At 29.3% G+C, this 19,678-nt stretch overlaps 3 protein-coding genes across 3 annotated transcripts; 2 read left to right on the forward strand and 1 right to left on the reverse strand.

Moving 5' to 3' along the window:
• Positions 1 to 186: 186 nt before the first annotated feature.
• Positions 187 to 1,918, reverse strand: LOC105827752. The gene is made up of 4 exons (XM_036294304.1): positions 1,548 to 1,918; positions 1,215 to 1,406; positions 629 to 903; positions 187 to 546 (listed from the first exon to the last, which is right to left on the reverse strand). Exons 1-4 carry the CDS (start codon positions 1,645 to 1,647, stop codon positions 232 to 234), a joined length of 882 nt encoding a protein of 293 aa, XP_036150197.1. The 5' UTR covers positions 1,648 to 1,918; the 3' UTR covers positions 187 to 231.
• A 2,259-nt stretch (positions 1,919 to 4,177) lies between these two features.
• LOC118648082 (peptidyl-prolyl cis-trans isomerase B-like) lies at positions 4,178 to 6,522 on the forward strand. Its single transcript, XM_036294306.1, is given in 5 exon segments — positions 4,178 to 4,376; positions 4,628 to 4,835; positions 4,913 to 5,097; positions 6,033 to 6,045; positions 6,048 to 6,522. Coding segments are annotated over 5 exon segments (597 nt in total). The 5' UTR covers positions 4,178 to 4,304; the 3' UTR covers positions 6,167 to 6,522.
• Positions 6,523 to 6,661: 139 nt separating this feature from the next.
• LOC105827755 (glutamyl-tRNA(Gln) amidotransferase subunit B, mitochondrial) lies at positions 6,662 to 11,033 on the forward strand. The gene is given in 12 exon segments (XM_036294305.1): positions 6,662 to 7,600; positions 7,956 to 8,103; positions 8,244 to 8,357; positions 8,433 to 8,605; positions 9,148 to 9,253; positions 9,255 to 9,297; positions 9,378 to 9,610; positions 10,045 to 10,233; positions 10,305 to 10,441; positions 10,505 to 10,628; positions 10,719 to 10,827; positions 10,830 to 11,033. Coding segments are annotated over 12 exon segments (1,554 nt in total). The 5' UTR covers positions 6,662 to 7,529; the 3' UTR covers positions 10,937 to 11,033.
• The last annotated feature ends 8,645 nt before the right edge of the window (positions 11,034 to 19,678 follow it).

Here is a 19,678-nt window from a genome sequence, read left to right on the forward strand (position 1 = left end):
TATTTTAAGTAATATTAACCAGTCTTTCAACAGCAGTATCTGCTTTTCTAATGGATTAAACTAAACTTTCCTAATGGAATAAACAAAAAATTAATTCTATAATAAGCAATACAATTAAATAAATGTAATTTAAAAAAAGTAAATAGAAAAGAATATAATAGAGAATAAGATTTTTTAAAATCGTTGCAGAAGTAAAAACTAAGAATTTAGAATATTACAAGAATAATTAAATTACTTCTTGTTAATGCTTTCTAATAACTTTTGCATCAGTGTTATTTTTTCCTGGTGTTGTCTTTCTCGTTGTTCCTTCAGTTCTTGAAACCATCTTTCTTTAGCTTCTCTCTTTTTCTCTTTCTGTATTTTTTCCTTTTTTATCTCTGACATAAAGTCATGTAAAACAGTCTCAATTTTCCTTTTGGGTTTTCTTTTATTATCATCATTCGCAGAAGAATCAGATACACTCGCCTGTTCATCACATGGTCCAGCTTCTGAAGCAATAGCTTTAGGAGTTGCCCATCCTGTTTTTCCAAAAATTTCATGCATTCTCTGAAAAAAAATAATGACAAAAAATATTTTGTGGATCTTCAAACATAATTAAAAATTGTAAAAATTAATATTATGCACTTACTTCAAAATATGGCCACGTTTTTCTGTCATTCCCTGACACTGAATTATAGTCCAATATTTTTTTGTATGTTTTCTTTAAACTATTAAATTTTGATTGACATTGTGATCCACTCACAGTATATTCAATATTTATTTTTTTTATTTCATGAGCAATAGCTTCCCAAATTTTATTGTGACGTTTCATACCTCCTGTAAATTCTTCTTTTCTTTCTTCATATTTTTCAAGCAACAAGTATATACATTTAGATGGCCATATAAACAATGACTTTTCATTCACTGTAATTATTAGGTTTTCAGGAGGAATAAAAATTTTTAATTATAAATAATAAAAATCTAACTAAAAAACTTAGGTGCTTTTCAGCAACGACACTGTGGCTGTTTCCAAATTGCTGTCAGTACTGAAAATCTATAGTTTCCGTTACGTACATTATAGATTTTTAGTACTGACAGCAATTTTGAAACACAGCCCACGTAACACAATAAATCATTTTATTTTTTTTTACATACGGCAAACAACAAAGATAAAATAATCACTTTATTACGGTGTTGCTAGAAAGCATTGCTTGTTATATTTCCTTGAAACTCACCTACATCTTTAAGATCATCTTCATCAGAATCTTGTTCTGGAGATGAAGTATAAGATTTATCATTGCATGAAGACTGTTGAATTGAAGTATTTATATCATTATTTGTCGAAGTTTGTACATTCAATTGACTATTTAATTTTTTACTTCTCTTTTTATATATTTCATTAACGAGGCTTGTCATATAATTTATATCTAGAAATAATTATAAAATTACTATAATTATTTTATATTTTTCTTATATACTTCTCTAGTATAATAACAAATAGTTTATTATAAAAATAAGTATACAATAAATTCTAACCTCATCATTACACAGACATTATTTCTTCTTACCTGTATTCACTCTCTCTGCATCTTGTGGCGAAATTTTCAGTATTAATGTCTCATTTGCATCTTCCACGAAGACAGGAACAGATATCAATTTATTCGACATTATAATGCAGTTTTTTTACTTTTAATTGCTATGTCCTTTTTTAAATCCTCACTTTTTCGCGCATTCTGACGTCATGCGGCTACGAGACGCTCACAGTGACCCATCTTCCATCCAGGGTCACCATGAGCACTGAAACGTCACGTATTGATAACGTCATTATGCTCATGAAAACACTGCAAGCGTGAATCGGACCAATCGTGAGCGCGCTAATAGCGCTGTAGGCGTGTTTCGGACCGCAGCCGAAATATATACAACTGAATAAAGAGTTAAATAATAAGAAAATATTCAAGTATAATACATTTGGGTGATAATGCGGTTAAGTTTAAAAAGAATGAGGAAGTATATGTGTAATTAAATGTTAAAATGTACCTTAAAAGTTTTCGAAATTCTTAAAAGTAAAAATGCTTTATAACAAATGTTGACTGTTGCGTTTTGTCATATTAGCATCACTATATAACAGTAGGCTACTAAACAAATAATATCATATAAATAATTATTAGAATTTGTCAGCTAATAACAGAGATAATATGGGATAGCCATATTATCCACACTGGCCATATATTACCACTTTTCCTCATCTATTAATTTTCAACATTAATCGATCTGATAAATGAATAATGAAAGGAAAATCTGATGGAGAAACACCACGATGAAAGAAAAATCTCTCCCCTCGGCAAGATGGTATTTAAATATTATCATCTCGTAACCTATTTACGAGTAAATGTATAATTGTATACTTCATGACACCTGTGAACATTCGCGCAAGTTATTAGATATTGCAACACTTCACTTGCTTCGCGTTCATGTTCAGTAGCGTACAATCCGTTAAAGCCCATGTTTTTCACATCTAAATTATCTCGAAAGAACTTTGATATAATCTGCTTTTCTATTGCAAGAAATTTTATTTGTTTAAACCTCAAATATGACAAAATTTTTTTAAAATTATATACAACACTCAATACGGTACACGTACGTATTACGTATTATAATTTTTATTTAAAAAATAATGAACAGAAACTTATATAAATTAATTAAAAAATTAAATGTTAAAAAGTATTAATAAAAAACTAAATAATAATATAAAAATTTTTTCGTAAGTATAATATAAAACGATCGAGACAACGAGCGTGCAAATTTAAAGTGCTGACTAATTGTCGTATTGTTGCCCGTTGTTTTTCTAGTTTTGAGAATGTGTTGGAATGTGTCAAATTGCTAAACAAGTAAGATTTAAATCCTTGAATTGTGGATGCGTAATAAAAAATCAGCGATCATCCCGAAGATTGGAATTCGGATTAATATATGTGAAAAAAACAAATTGCGTTTCTCGATTTCCTTGTTTTAGACTTTTACTAAATATAATATAAGGGCGAGTAATAATATAATTTATATTAGAGTCCAGCCTTATATAAATATTTTTTTTGTCTTACCCGGGAAAAAATGTTTCATATAAAAACATAAATATATAATGTCTATATATGTTTATACTATTAGTTCGCTTTCTTTTGTAAAATTTTTATTTGATATAAAAAAATAATAGTTATTCTGAAAAGATAGAAACTTAATAATTTAAAAAATAATTTTTGCATTGCTTCTTTAAAAAAGCTAAGCGTGAAAAATTGTCCATATATATAATTAGATATATTCCGGAATATATATGATTATATATAGACAATTTTTTACATTTATAGCTTTTTTAAAAGAAACAATGCGAAAATTATTTTGTAAATTATTAAGTTTCTATCTTTTCAGAATAACTATTATTTTTTTATATCAAACAGAAATTTTACAAAAGAAAGGAAACTATAGTATCATATATGGACATATTTTATATACATATATTTATATAAATATGTTTTTATATGAAACATTTTTTCCCGGGTAATTTAATTTTAATAGTAATAAAGTGCTTTATTCAGTCAATGAAACGATCGTATTAGTTTCTCAAAATCGCACTTATGATCTTAATTATAAGATAGAAATTATAAAATAAAAATTAATCAGTTAAAAATTTCTCATCAAGACAGTACAATGTCCAAAATAGAAATATAAGATGTCTTTAAACGTCTCTTTTACACTCCTTTTAAAAATGTGGCTGAAAGACATCATAAAGACATCTTAAAGACTTTAAGAATAAGATGTCTTATTATATTCTAATTTTAGACTTTGATATTTTAGTTATGACAGTTAGGGCCAGTTCGATCAACTCCGATTAATTTTAATCGTTGATTAAAGGGTTGCCAACGTAACAAAATATAATTTAAACCAATTAAATGATTCTGAGAAACTGGTCGGTTTGAGAGGCAATCAAAAAGAACTATTAAACGAGAAAATTGTTAGTTTATCGCACGTATTTGTGCTTTGGCGTTGAATAAACTGTAATTAAATTAAGTTGTAGTTGATTATTAACCAAATTGAGCCAACTATAAATACCGCCTTGTTCATTTATTGAATTTATTCTCATATGGGCCCTAGCGGTGGTTCTCTTGCTACGTCATCGCCAGGGAAACGGGCCAATTGAACGCTCCCACATTTCTAAGCGTGCACACGCGTATTCGCGGCACCGTAGCATCCGGTAGCGGTCCACTCCAATAAACCATCGTGGGACGTAGGACAAGACAGTTGTGGTATCTGGTGGTATCTTTATTGTCCATAGCACCATGAGGCTGCTATTGTTTCTCAGCTTAGCCGCTCTTTCTTATGCGAGCAACGGACCAAAAGTCACCGATAAGGTACGACGTGTAGTTTCACATAGGATAGACGGCAGAGAGTAATCTATGAAACATAAGCTCGTGATATGAATTGTGAATACGTGGCACTTTATCTTACAACTGCGAGATATTTCTGTTGCACTATGGAAAGATCCATGCGTCACTTACGAATGAGCAGTTGTCTTTGTTTCTCGCCAGCAGCGTGTATTTGCATCTTTCAACAAAGAAAGTTTACTTGATGTCAATTAATGAATAATTAATTGAATTTTTAGGTATGGTTTGATATCAAGATTGGTGGTGTTGACCAGGGCAGAGTAGAAATTGGTCTGTTTGGCAAAACTGTTCCGAAGACTGTAAAGAATTTTGTGGAGCTTGCCAAGCTTCCAGAAGGTGAAGGATACAAAGGCAGCAAATTCCACAGAGTGATCAAAGATTTCATGATCCAAGGAGGAGACTTCACTAGGGGGGATGGTACCGGAGGTCACTATCTTTAATTGTTTAACATTGGTAGATGCATCTGATTCTGATTGCTGATCTTTAATTTGCTTATTCATTAGGTCGTAGTATCTACGGAGATCGTTTTGCTGATGAAAACTTCAAGCTGAAGCACTATGGTGCTGGATGGCTGTCCATGGCCAATGCCGGCAAAGATACGAACGGTTCTCAATTCTTCATCACAGTTAAGCAAACACCCTGGCTTGATGGTAGACATGTTGTCTTTGGAAAAGTTATCAAGGGAATGGTAAGAAACCGACTATCTATATTACAATAATTTATGTGAGAATACAAATTTGTTGATTTCACATAATAATGGTAATAGAAGAATTATAAAAATAAAAAATTGAACATTGTTGATGGTAAATTTTTAAATATAAGATTGTTTTTAATTAAAATTTATAAATATAATTATTGGTAAAATAAAAGTCTTTTACTTTGAATTATCTTTAGTCAAATTGCAAGGAAAAAAAAGTTATTTTATGTTCTCAGGAATTCCATAGTGAGTCTTTACTTGACTGCTAATTCAAAAAATTTCAGTTTCATATTTTGTACATAAAATAACTTAATTTCAGCGTAGTTTTTTCTTTGGAAAACAGAGTACTGCAATTAGTTATATTTATATATACATTTAACAAAAAATTAATATCTTATAATGTACAAGTGTTCTTTTAAGTGTTAAAGTACATGTGAAAATCATTGAAAAATTTTGTTATAATTGTAAAATAATGAAAAATAAATCCAAAGACGGACAATCTCTGTATGTAAAAAAGAAACCAAAAATAACCTGAGGAAAATGGATAAAAAATAATCGTAAATACATATGTTATTTTATATTTATATATACACAATTTAATTATGCAATTAAAATATATGTAATTAGTTCTACAATTAAAATATTTATATGATATATATATATATATATACATATATATATATAAAATTTATTAGATATGTGTACAAAATAATTCTTTTGATAATGGTTTAAAGTAAATCAGTTCAAACGTTCATGAGTGTATAAATTTTAATTAAAGACAGTCTTCTATTTCAGAATTCATGCACTGCGTTTGACTTATAGTCCTATTACTGTTTTATACAATTATTTTATATTAAATATAAGACGTGACAATTAAATGTATCTTCGCTTTGGTTTTGTTAATAATTAATTGTATTTCATTACAGGATATAGTACGCAAATTGAACAAACGAGCACTGACTCGCGAGATAAGCCACAGAAAGATGTAGTCATTGCCGATTGCGGTGCAGAGACTGTAGCGGAGCCATTTAGCGTATCTAAGGATGATGCCACTGACTAAATCTCAATATTCGCCAACAGCCACATTATTCTTTATGATCTCTTTATTTCATACAAAACGATCTCTTAGAAACTGCATGATTTAAACAGTCCTGTTTTCCAAATGAACGAGTGACACCAACAATTATCTTTGTATCACAATTGACTGTTTAACAACATTCTAATTACTGCGAGGAACAACGCAACAGTGATTATCAACGAAACAACGTTTTGTAGAGTCATAAGACGTTGAAGCAACAATCAAGTAATAAAATAACAGTTTTTATTCTAATTGTTAAAAATTACGTATAACTTGCACGATAAATTTTGTACGTAAGATTTTCTACATTCACGAATAAACGTAAGTTGTTTAAAGTATTGTTTTGCGTAAGCAATTTATTTTTCTTCCTGTGTAAGCAAAATTGAGTCGCATGCTGCATTGAATTAATTTTAAAGAGCTATAACGCTAAATATTTCTATGTAGCACTAGTGACCATAGGTATTTAAGTATAAAACACCTTATTTAAAGTTTTATTAAAAAAATTTGAAGTGACTTTGGCAATCTAAGGCAAATTGATATGATCAATAAATTTTTTGCATTCTACAACTTTTGAAACAGTTTGTAAATTATATATTTTATATTTTTCCTTATATTTCTCAAGGTCCCGATCTTTTTGAAAAATCTTGTATATATTTGTAAATCTTTCTGATAGTATATTTTTACAGTATTTAATAATGTCAATATGTGCTAAATGTAAACAATAAACATACTTTTAGTTTTGATATCTATAGTTTATTACAAAACAAAATGAACTTTTTTGCAAAGTGTTCAAACAACCTATTTTATTACTTTTGGGAGTTTTTTCAAGCTTTCCTGAATAAATCAGGAAGCTTTCTTTCATAAATGTACAGACTTCTAAATAATGACTTACATAGATCTTAAGTATCTAAAATTGATCATTTTTTTTACTGTCTTCTTTATCAGTATAAATTATTTAATCGTTAGAGATGTATATATCATTTTTAATATTTTCTTTTGCTTGCTAGATCTATTGATCCTTTCATTTTTATAAACTATATACGCTACTGCAAAACTGCAATACGCTACTGGGTACGTTCCGTTTCACGCATGATACGCATGATGTATCGTTCATCCTTGTTGTTTGTCAAACGTTAAACAAGAATGAACAATGCATTATGCGCATCATGCGTTGAAACGGAACGCAGCCTAGGCAAAACACGTGCAATAGAAGAGAGTGCGCTATTGCGCATGCTTCAAAAGTTATTCGATCTACGAATACTGGATTTCGCAATTTAAATTTTATGTTAACAAATCGATGAAAAATGTTGTCGAGAAGACAATTATGCCTTATTTTCATGCATAAATGGATTCGAAAGCAAGACGTTATTTCGCGGCGGTTTTCTCATCCAAGATTAAAAAAGATGCAAAAGTACGGTGAGCAGCTAGGTTATGATCAGTTTCGTCAGGTTATAAATATTTATAATAAATATAAAAAGTTAGTGTTATAAATGAATACAAAATTCCCCAAAAATATTACAGACCTTTGTTTCCTTTCCTAAAAATTCTTTAAAATTCTTTATTTTCCTAAATCTCTTCTATACAATACAAAACTCAAAGGGAAAAAAATCTCCTAATTTGGCAATTCTGGTTATGATAAATGTTACGCATTCGTGAATGTAAACAATTTTTGTTATGTTGCTCCCGAGATATATCGTAGTTTGTTATTAAATATTCAGGATGCTCTGGAGTTACAGTTGCGTCATTAATTATATTACTACTTTATAATTAGGGAGAGATGGAAGTCCACAGTTGGATTGGAGGTCCATGCTCAGATTGCCACGGAATCAAAATTGTTTTCAAGCGCGTCCACCGACTTTGCCAGTCCTATTAACTCATGCGTCTCATTCTTCGACTGTGCCACACCAGGAACGCTACCTGTAAGTTGTAAATAATTGATTAACCACTTAAAGATGCTCTCTCAGGCAAAAAAATAAAAATAATTATTTATATAAATTGTTACAGTAAATATTTATTATTGTAGATACTATATTATATCGTAGATACAAATGTGTTGCAGGTACTGAACAGAAGATGCGTGGAGTCGGCGGTGATGACTGCTCTAGCACTGTCCTGCCAATTGAATGATACTTCCTTGTTTGAAAGAAAGCATTACTTCTATGCAGACTTGCCTGTGAGCGATAGGGGTATCACAAAATAGATATCTTATGTTATTACTTTTATCATATTGCAAATCATTTAATTACAGGCAGGATTTCAAATTACTCAACAAGGACGCCCTATTGCAGTCAATGGTGAAATTAAGTTTCATGTTTTCACTCCAGGGGTGCACAGGTCTCCATACATGAAATATTCCAAGATTAAGCAAATCCAATTAGAGCAAGACAGTGGCAAGAGTTTGCATGATGAAAATATAGGAAGGTATTATTAATCAAATCGATTGCTACTTACAAGATTTCTAACTCAGAAATTTAAAAAATTACAAAACTCACAATATATACATATACTGATATGGAATAATAAACAAATAAAATAATAAATAATATAAATACGGAATAATAAATAATAAACTTTTTTGCTATTTGAATTCATGAAAAATCAACCCTTGAAAATTGACTTGTTTTTTTTTTCTTATTAAACAATTACATTTTGATTGAAACAGTTATAAATTGGACAAATTTCATTGAAAGAAATAAATTTTAATTTAAAATTTTATTCTACTTTGTTTTGTTATAATAACATAAAAATAAAAACAGATAAAAAATTTGTCAATTTTTATGAGATGATGTTAGAAGTAATCAGGCAATAAAATAGTACACAGTTTATTACATATAATTTCTGTGTATTACTACAGTTTTATAATTAAAAAAAATTTTGAATTAAGTTCTTTATTTATTAATTTTATTCAAAAGTTGGTAGTAGTTTGATTAAATTTTAGAATTTTTAGCTTGATATTTTTATAGAAGTCTAATTGACCTCAATCGTGCTGGAATACCTTTGATGGAATTTGTATTTGAGCCAGATTTGGTCGATGGTGAGGAAGCAGCTGCCCTTGTGAAGGAGCTTGCGTTTTACATTGCAATTATTGGGTGTCTGTAGCGGCAAAATGGAAGGTTGTTTGTAGATATTATTTTCAACTTATAATTTTCATACAACTTTATATTAATGTTATTTTGTTATTTTAAAATTGTAGAAGGAGTACTTCGTGTGGATGCCAACGTTTCTGTAAGCAATCAAGACAGTTTGGGGGTTCGAACGGAAATAAAAAATATTGGTAGCGTGCGTGCTGTCGCTGCGGCTGTTCAATATGAAATAAATAGGCATATTTCTATCCTCGAGGCTGGTGATGAAATGTTCAACGAAACTCGCGCGTGGGACGCGATAAATAAGAAAACTATTCCAATGCGTGAAAAAGAAGACAAAGAAGTAATGTGACAATATCATATATTATTGTGTATACAATTTAAACTGAAAAGGCACAACTGGTTAAAATTGGATATTAGTATTTAATACTTCTTATTTGAATTTATATACATATATTATCTTCAAATTATGTGTCGAAATAATTTTAGTCTTGAAACAGTAATTATTAAATAGAAACAGAATAAAACAAATAATATTACAATAAAAATTAATTTAATGATAATAATGCTAATAAATATCTATTATGACATAAGCAATATCAATAAACTCTCTTTCCATAGTTTGAAACATTAGGTAATGTATATAAATTCAAGACAAGAAATATTAAGCTCCAGTTTTGATTGTTGATTACGCCTTTTCATTTTAAATCAAATAATATATTTCGATTTTATGTTATCGCTCTTAATTGAATTTGCTGTTAACATTTCATTTTTCAGGATTACCGATTTATGCCTGAAACAAATTTGCCACCTTTACGTGTACATATTAGAGAAGATTTAGCGAATAAAGACAATTTAGTTGATGCGGTAGTACTGAGAAGACAACTACCTGAATTGCCAGAACAGATACGTCAAAGACTAAAGGATATTTTTAAGATATCTCCTGAAATAATCATAGCTCTAATGGTAAATTTTAGTATGCTCTGTAATTAGACACAAATACATAAAAATTGTTTTTAACATTATATTTTTTATAGAGTGACTTCGCATTATTACAATTATTTAATGGAATAATTAAAAAGAATAAAAATCGTGATCCACAATTAGTCGCCAAATTTCTCGTCATGGAGTTGTTGACGTTTCTTTATAAAAATAAACTCACAATTGAATTCTGGTAAGTCTTTTTATTTAAATGAAATAATCTCTAAATAAAAAAGCTCATTTAACGATTTTTTAGTATACCACATAAAAATTATCTTGGTCAATTAATCGATTTATTACAAGACAAATTAATAAATTTAATAACGGCAAAGAAGATTTTAAAGGCACTAATAACTGATTCAAATAAATTACCAAAACAGGTAAAAATCTTATTCTTTTATAAAAAAATATGTTTACAGTTTAAATATCTTTTTTAATTCTCATATAATTACCTTGTTTATTATACATAGATCGTTGAAGAACATAACTGGTTTCTAATATCAGACGAGAAACAATTAGAACAAATATGTTTAGAAATTCTAGAAAAAAATCCAAAACTTGTATTGGGATATAAAAATGGTAAAAAAAATTATTTAACGCATTAATGGGAGAAATAGCAAAGGTTACGGAACAATGTGCAGATTTAGCTATTGTTGCAAAAATTATGGAACGATTATTGAAATCGTAATTGGAGATAGCAGAAATATTGAAGCTGCTAATTAATTAGTATTGTGATATATTGTAAATAAATAAATAAAATGTTTGTAAAAAACCGAGTGTAAAAACAGGTTTATTAATTACTTACCTTTTATTGCTGTTATAATCAATCACAATATATAATATTATTTAAAAGTTTTTTAACAATATAAATATTTTTCGAAAAATATCATATAAACATACAAAGAAATTCCATCATTGATATGACTTAAGTTTATAAAATAAAAATAATAAAGGCTTACAAGTAAGTTTATGTATTAAAATATTTACACAAATATTATTTTCTAATAAACTTCATTACGAAATAACTACATTGAGTCATTTTTTTTACAATTGTTTGCAATAATATCATTAAAAAACATGCCAACTGTCAATTACACATTCCACATTATCCAATATTTATAAATTCGTCTTTATCCAGAGCGCGTGTTGGACATTATTGCTATAAGAAAATAATAATAGGTAACAGCATTTTATATCAGACAGATAGTTAAAAATAATAACACAGATTCTACATCAACAGTTCGAACTGAAGTTGCAGCTCTAATACATCAGTAATTTTAGCACTTTAAGGAGATGAAAATCCCGACGTCTAAAGTATATTTTACATATCTGTGACATTATATAAGAAAATGTATTATATATTACAGAGTAATTAAAAACATTTACTCCGTATATATGCATCAAATTTCCGTCTATACTGCAAAAATGGCAATGATGGAAGGATTTACAAATTGCAGTCTTCAGAGAAAGGCCACTTGAGTAGCAAGGTCATGTTCTTTGACTCCTTTATCACCTGCGTAATTTAGTTAAAAGTAACAGATATATCGCTTATTGCTTCGGTAATGTAGACTTATTTACTCGATATACCATGGATTAGCTTGTATGCAATATTTCAAAAACATACTTCGTGGGTAAAAATTCTTTTTTCAAATTACTAAAATGCCACATCACCACTGTCTTTATCCATATTTACAAAATGTCCTTATAAAGAATCAACATCAATAACGTGATTTGTTAAAAAAGAAAACTGTAAAGATCAACAGTTCTTTTTTCTCTTCCTATATAATAGTCAAATAAAATAAACCTGACTCCTTTTTTTTACTATAAACCATTAAATTGATTTTTTATATATTGGATTATAAAATTCATTCTTCTATAATGTTAAAAAATAATTCCACAAAGTAAAATTCCTCTAAGTCTTTTACGATCAAGTATTCACAGTCTAAGATAGGAGTAACATTTCTTTTTGCCTTTGGCACAGCCATGCGATTAATTGATCTCATAACTGGAATAAGTTAAATTACTACAAAAAAGTTATCGATATAAGAAATAATTTATCGATAGCATGATGCACATTTATAAGAATATTAGCGATAATGATGATGCTGCTGTTAAGCAATTCATTCAATTATAGTTGTAATACAACGTAAAATTTCATTACGATGTGTAGCTGAGACTACAAGATTTATTTGGACAATTGCTGATTACTCTGATCAAGGCACCATTTTCATCTTTTAGCCTCTGATTTTCGCATTTTAGTTGGTCCATCACCTAGAAAAAAAATGCCACACTAATTCTTATGTGCTAATTAGGAATGTAATATTATATAGAGGAGAATACAGAGAAATAATGTCATAAACGGAATAATTTCAGTGCTCACAAAACAGGAGGATAAACAGAAAGAGGCACTCTCACAAATATTACTGCAACCAAAAGTCATTAAAATATTTGGGTGGTATACACTAGCAGAAAATTAATAAATATTCAGATAAATACTGACACAGATAAAAGAACTGAAAAAAATATCACGTATATTCAAAAGTGTTTCATTAATTCATGATCTTCGATTACAGATCTACCTGAATTACAAACTATATTTTTCTTTTAATATTATCGCTTTTCTCGAATATAAATTATTTAAATGTAAATTTGACAGTTGGTTTAAATGTCTATACATTTTACATTTTCATAAAATTTATAATACACGTTTATAATACAAATATTTTATAATAAAATTTATATGTTTGGAAAAAATTATTCTCAGATTTATACACAATCTAAGCGAGATTCAATTAGCGAGTAATTAAGTTAGTAGTTCAGATAATATACATACAATTAATAACAATTTGACTTGAATTTCAGGAGCATTTCATGTACTTAAATGCAAGAAATAATTTTGTGTTATGGTTGCAATTGACTGCAATAGACTGTAATCATTTGTCATCTTTTGTTGTTGAGCACTTTTAGAACACTACAAAATAATACCATCGATACGAAAGCTTTCTAATGCATACTATAAAATAATACGTATGCAATATTATACGTGAAAGTTAAAGAAGGATTAATGTCAACTTCGTAGACTGATTTTTTTAAATTTATAAAGTGCAATAAAAGTGCAATAATTTAACATTTAACATGCTTTCTTAAAAAAAGACAGAAGTGAGATAACGGTGAAAAAATCTAAGTTAATAGAGTGTGTAACAAGTGTTGATTTTAACAGACTGAATATGTTTCGGGAATTGAATGATTTTCACACAGTTATGATTAAGATGAATAAACTGAAAAAAATAATTAACTGCATAGTCATAGCTTTCTTTCATGTGAACGTGCTAAGAATAGTCGATGCTTGGTGATTGGCATTCAGTTTATTGATGTTATTCGGCGTGTTGGATGGTTGTTTTACATGGAGGAAAGTTTCCTAAAGTTAAAACTGTGGTATCTATATTCATTCCTATATATCTTATAAATGACAGACTGCGTTCTTCATTATCTCTTGTTAAAACTTTTTGTTTCTTTTTTTTAGTAAATGTATTATTAAATAATTTATTTGTAACATGCATCACACAATCAGCCGGGATTATTTATTACAATTATCATATTTGGAATTTCATAACAATCTAAAAAAATTATATACAGTCACATGAAATTAATTATTCGGACACAGAAAGTTTATTTTATGCTATAAATTCACTAAATAGTATTATTTTGGGGGGGGGGGGAATTCGATTGTAGAAATAAAAACCTTTATCAGTGATATATTTTTATATTAACAGTTTTGCCAAATTTTGATTTGTAACATAAAATAAATTTCCAATTAGTTCTATAATTGTATATAACTTGTTTATTTAATGTTATTCCGCCATAATTTTGCAATCTTTTACACACATTTTCAGACTTAAAGACAAACTTAAAATAAAAATAGATGAAGCCAGACATAAGGTAGAATTGACGCTTTATTACAATTTTATTTAAATACATTTTTAAATTTTGGTTTTGTTAATAACAAGCTAGTGAATTTTTTAATTTGAAATTTGTTTTTAATACAAATATATCACTGGTAAGAATTTCTACTTTTAATCAAGTCTTCCTTAAAAAATTATAATAATTGGTCAATTTGTAGCATAAAATAAATTCCTAGTATTCTGTGTCCGAACAGTTTTGCGATATGTATATAATATATAGATGTATATACGTAGTTATAGACATAATTATTTGTGAAAGAAAATTCCTTCGATATACATTGCAGAAATATACTATTGGTATCATACCAATAAGACCGTAAATATCGATTGTAATATTCAGAATGAGATATATGTATTATAATAAGCTTGTGAAGTATTTCCATTGTAAAAATAAATTGGTGCATCTTTAGTTAAGAATTAATTAACGATCGCGTTATATGTTGAAATGCGCTTTGCAAAGCTGATTTGTACAATAAGTATAATGAGTATCGTTTCTGTTTTAATATTGGCGATCAGAACACAAAAATTATAATTAATCATTCAATTAAGAAAGTAATTAATTAATTAATTAATGCTGTATGTGAGATACGATGCCTATCGTTAACGCAGATGCTGTCATTGTGTCCTTTACCTATTTAGTATTGGTGAGTTTGGATACGACGCGGGTAAGTGCCCGATTTTCGGCTTTCAATCTCTCATTTTCAGCTTGAGCTTTGCAATTGCTGTAAACAGTTTAAACGATTAGCCTAAAACCCCGTCATTATTTTTGTTACTCCCAAAAATAGCCAAAAAACAAATAACTAATTCGCGTTTCGTTAACAGATGAGTAAAACCGCGTGCAATTTCCCGCTAAACTAAGCTACTAGAAATTCTGAGAAGCGGACTTAGGAGAAAATGTACAACGGGGGTACTAAGAAAATTACTATTTTTACCCGTGAAAAAAAGAAAAACGAGTACCAATCAAAAATAGAGAATAAGAGAGTAAAGCGTCAATTTGCGTAAAATTGCCAGGTAAGAAAAAGCATATAACCGAAGCAAAATCGGGTCTTCGTACAAAAAATAACCATTGCTGTTTTTGCTTGTCGCTTGCAACAAAGTTACAGCAACACAAAAAAAAAGATGACGGTGTGTAACTAACTAAAAAATCTAATATTGTAAATATACTGATATGTATATTCGTACACATAAAATCACAGACAATAGTGTCCAGTCTCCTCATATGATTCAATTCAATATATGAAAGCACTTCTTCCATTCGCGTTTCACATACATAACAGATTCATAATAAAAATAGTGTCATAATAAAATAAATATCAAATCTGCGAACTCACCTTTAATTCTTCTTCCATCTCCGAAAGCTTTCTTTCCATGGCTCGCCTTTCTCTTTTCTCCGCCTCGGAGAGAGAATTACTTTGTTTTGATTAATTTGTGTTTTTTCCAGTAAATGCCTGACTTCTTTTAATTGCTCGTCGGAGCGCTTTAATTGTCCTTTAACCTTTCGTTTTCGACCTGAGATTCCTCGTATAATTTCTTATAATCTAATTCGCCGTTTTCGGAACTATTGGATTTTAATCTGATTGGTGTTGTGACGAGGTCTCTGATGATAGCGAAGATATCGAACCTAATCTAGTGGATCTCTCAGAACGATCGTTTCCGCTCTAAAACAGACAAGATTAAATATAATTAATTTTTATTAAACGTATCATTGCAAATTCTTATTCACTTTAGAAATTTTGTTCGTATAGAGAATATGTTTATATTAAGAAAAAAAAAAAGATTTAAGCTGCATTACATGTACATTTCCTGCAAAGTAAATGAAAGTGGAGAAATGTGTTAAGAAAATGCTGGAGACAATCCGTTTACTGATTAACAAATAATGTTTAGTAATAAGATGTCTGTATTAGATTGAAAATTTGTGTTACAATTAAAGTTTTAAATATTAATAGTAGTTTGTTAACAAACATTTTTTATATAAATACTTTAAATATTTATATAAATAAATTTGTTTATTTATAGAACAACTAGGTTTTATATCGCAATGAAACTTTACATGATCGTTTGAATTGAAAAGTATTTATATAAAAAATTAAAATTTTTGTCATTAATTTCTTATTACATTTCAATAGAGAATATTTCTACTTCCTATTAAAATAAGTGTAATCCAAATATAAAATCGCTGCTAAATTTTTTTTTTAATTCTTCAAATGCCAATACAGAACAATCTATTTAATCAACTAATAAAACATTATTTAGAATATTTCCAAAATTCTAATGGTTTTACACTTCAGTTATAGATATAGCATTATAAAAGTTAAGGAAAGTCGCTTACAGCGTATCCCTCAGAACTAGTTAAACTTTGTAAACTGGAACTTCTCGATCCGATACCGAAATTCGGCTTTATTTTAGATCTGCTGAAAACTTTCGGTCTTTTGTACATGTGGTCGAGCGTTTAGATTCAAATAATTGTAACTGGTAGATGGCCTCAGATTCAAAGAACTGATCGTCGTGTGAGAAGGTTGATACGTCACCCACCATATCCCGTTGACGTCCTCCTACGTCGTGAACGAGATTCTGATAATTCGGACTGTTCGTGGCTTTTGTGTACGGATTCGCTCGGAACAGGTCGCTACTTTTTGTACTTTTATTAAAAAAACTAGACCCGGGGAATAAATTCGGAGTCTTTACACTTAATAATCCCGTATTAAATGTTAAATTATTCTGATTTAATGAACGTAAACCACCAATCCGTGACCTGTTTCCAAAAATTGATTGCCCATTTGTTGACGCTTGAGCTCGCAAGCCCGCAGCTGTTGTTGGCTTAGTTTGTGCTCCCTTTCTGCTGTATGAAGACATCGTTTGCGTCACGTGCGAAGTTATTATGAGGCACTATAGTATCGGCAGCTTTTTCCACAAAAAGCTATCTGTTACACACGTACATAAACGATTTGCGATAAATTTCGCTACAGCTTGCGATATTTTTAATGCGAAATTTTTCAATTTTTAGAGCAGAGTCACAGTATGCAGTATCGCAGATAGAGTATGATAGACTGACGGAGACTGGGCAAGGAAACCCAAGACATTGGGTTCGCTTTAAAGCATCATTACTATGTGCTATTTTTAGAATGCACGCGGAGACGTACACAAGTATCAAGGTTGTATGTTTCGGAGAATAAGTGCAGCTTGTACCACAGTTTAAAATTTTTTTACAACAGTTTAAATACGGACATTTATAAATAAACGCGATCTACATTACGATATACCCCATTTTATGATAGGGATAAGTTTAAGTCGGAAAGGGAATGAGCAAAAATTTAGCTTAGACAATCAGACGAGTCATGTCATTACGAAAAGAAAAAAATAGAATATTAAATCGGTTAGTGATTTATATATATTAGTGTTAAACTTAAGATTATATAAATGGCCACCCGAACTTCTCCCATTCCTCTTAATGCCGGTAGTAGTGACAAACTTTATCCTTGTTGCGATAGTGCAGAGCGAATTAACAAAACCGTTAATTTATTAATATTTTTTCGTTCGTTAGAACGTTCGTAGCTAGCCAAAGAACCGCACGTGTGCTCGCATCTTGGGATATTATACAAGTTTAAGCTTTTTATATGTTTTAAAAAAAAAATTACAAAAATGATACTGTTGAAAACAGATATGTTCTTAATAAATAAATAATTTCTTATATAATAAAAATTTATTTATATGCAAAAATATATATAAAATAAAGAAGATAATTGTAGATGATGATTGTAAAAGGATGGAATTTATATGTGTTGTTACAGAACAAGCTAAGGAAAATGATAGTAGAACGCACAAGCTACCACGAGTGCTTCAAGGAGAAGTCGGCTAAGCCTAAGAGACCTCCTAACTAAGAGCCTCCGAAAGAGAAGATCGACAGCGTACGTAGTAGTTCCTGTGGATCTGGATTTAGTATAATTATGTAATGGTTTATGTAGTAGTTATGTTTTCTTTTTTAGTATAAGATCATTTCTTTATATTATAAGAAACCGAATTTTATTAAATTACTTTAAAAGTTTAATGAAAAGAAAAGATGAAAAGAAGGCTTGATAAACAAAGTTAATTTAATAAAAAATTATTTGATATTTAAAAATTATATAAATATATATTTGAAAGTTTTTAAAAGATTATACTTTTTTTACAGGAAAGGAAATGATTCCAAAAAGCAAGGTATAACGGAGGGTGGTGATTGCGATGATTCTAAGTTAATCACAACGAGTAAGTAATTATTTTTAATTTTAATATGAAAATATTATAACCTCGTTAACAGGGGTGTGCCAACTCTCTCCAAATTCCATTTAATAACTCTAGTCATTGTCTTTTTACATGTACAAATATTATATAACATTTTCAAAGTCCAAGGTACTTGGTTTGGAAATTAATGCCGACTAATAAACTAAAAATTTCTGCAATAATATCTAGGTTAAAAATCTTATTTTTTTATTTTATCGGCGTTTATAAAAACATTATAAGTCATGAAAAAACGTCTCTTGAATTTCGACTTAAGTGCTCTTGCCAGCAGATTTTACCAGGCACGTGCCAAAAATCAAATTGGATAACACGCAGTTGAATGACGCAAAAGAAACAAAACACTATAAATCGGCGACAGAATAGGATATAAGATTGTGACTTTGTTCGCCGTGTGATACTGGTAGCTTTTATCCACAATGCCTGATTGTCGAGCATTTACTTTCATTGAGAGACGCAAAGAACACGAAAGAATTTCTCAATATCCAAAAATTACTCTGTACCATTGTGTGTAGCTTTTGTTCCCAACTTTGGTATTTACTGGTATCTAAATTTCACTGGGTTTTCTTCACGCTCAGGTTTTATTTTTAGTTTCTTGAAAGAATAGTTCTATTCTCGACAAAAATAGTCCAGCATTCGGTTATTCTGTTCACTCAGTTCGGGAAAGCGATATATGAAATACACAAAAAATATGATCGTTGAATTGACGTCAAGTTATAATATTCCTCGATATTTTTGCGATTTATTATATATACAAATTTTTCGAATAAGTTGAATTGAAAACAAGTTTAAGATTACATATAGAAATTTTAATCGATAATTGGGCAAAAAGAGGCGTGGTGTAACATAGGTCGGTGGACATGACTTGACAATCAACTCCATAATATTTCTTAATTTCGAGTATAAATATGTTTACTATTTAAATATAACGCCTTGAAGATAACAAGGAATTTTCTACCTGGTTAATTTTTTTGTCAATTGAAGCCAAAGATAATCGCGTAAACATGACCTGACTCAACGTATTTTCTATCCCCCCATTTGGAATACATTCTGACGCTTGAATTTTAGAATCATACATACGTTTTTAGTTCTATGAAAATACTCAAAGTTTGAGTCTTTATATATCGATGACAGCCAGGTTGTTAACGTTTTGTCTATATACTCTTATATATGTGAAGGTTGTTATTTAATGTACG

Source organism: Monomorium pharaonis, unplaced genomic scaffold (assembly GCF_013373865.1).
Source record: "Monomorium pharaonis isolate MP-MQ-018 unplaced genomic scaffold, ASM1337386v2 scaffold_163, whole genome shotgun sequence".
Taxonomy (NCBI): domain Eukaryota; kingdom Metazoa; phylum Arthropoda; class Insecta; order Hymenoptera; family Formicidae; genus Monomorium; species Monomorium pharaonis.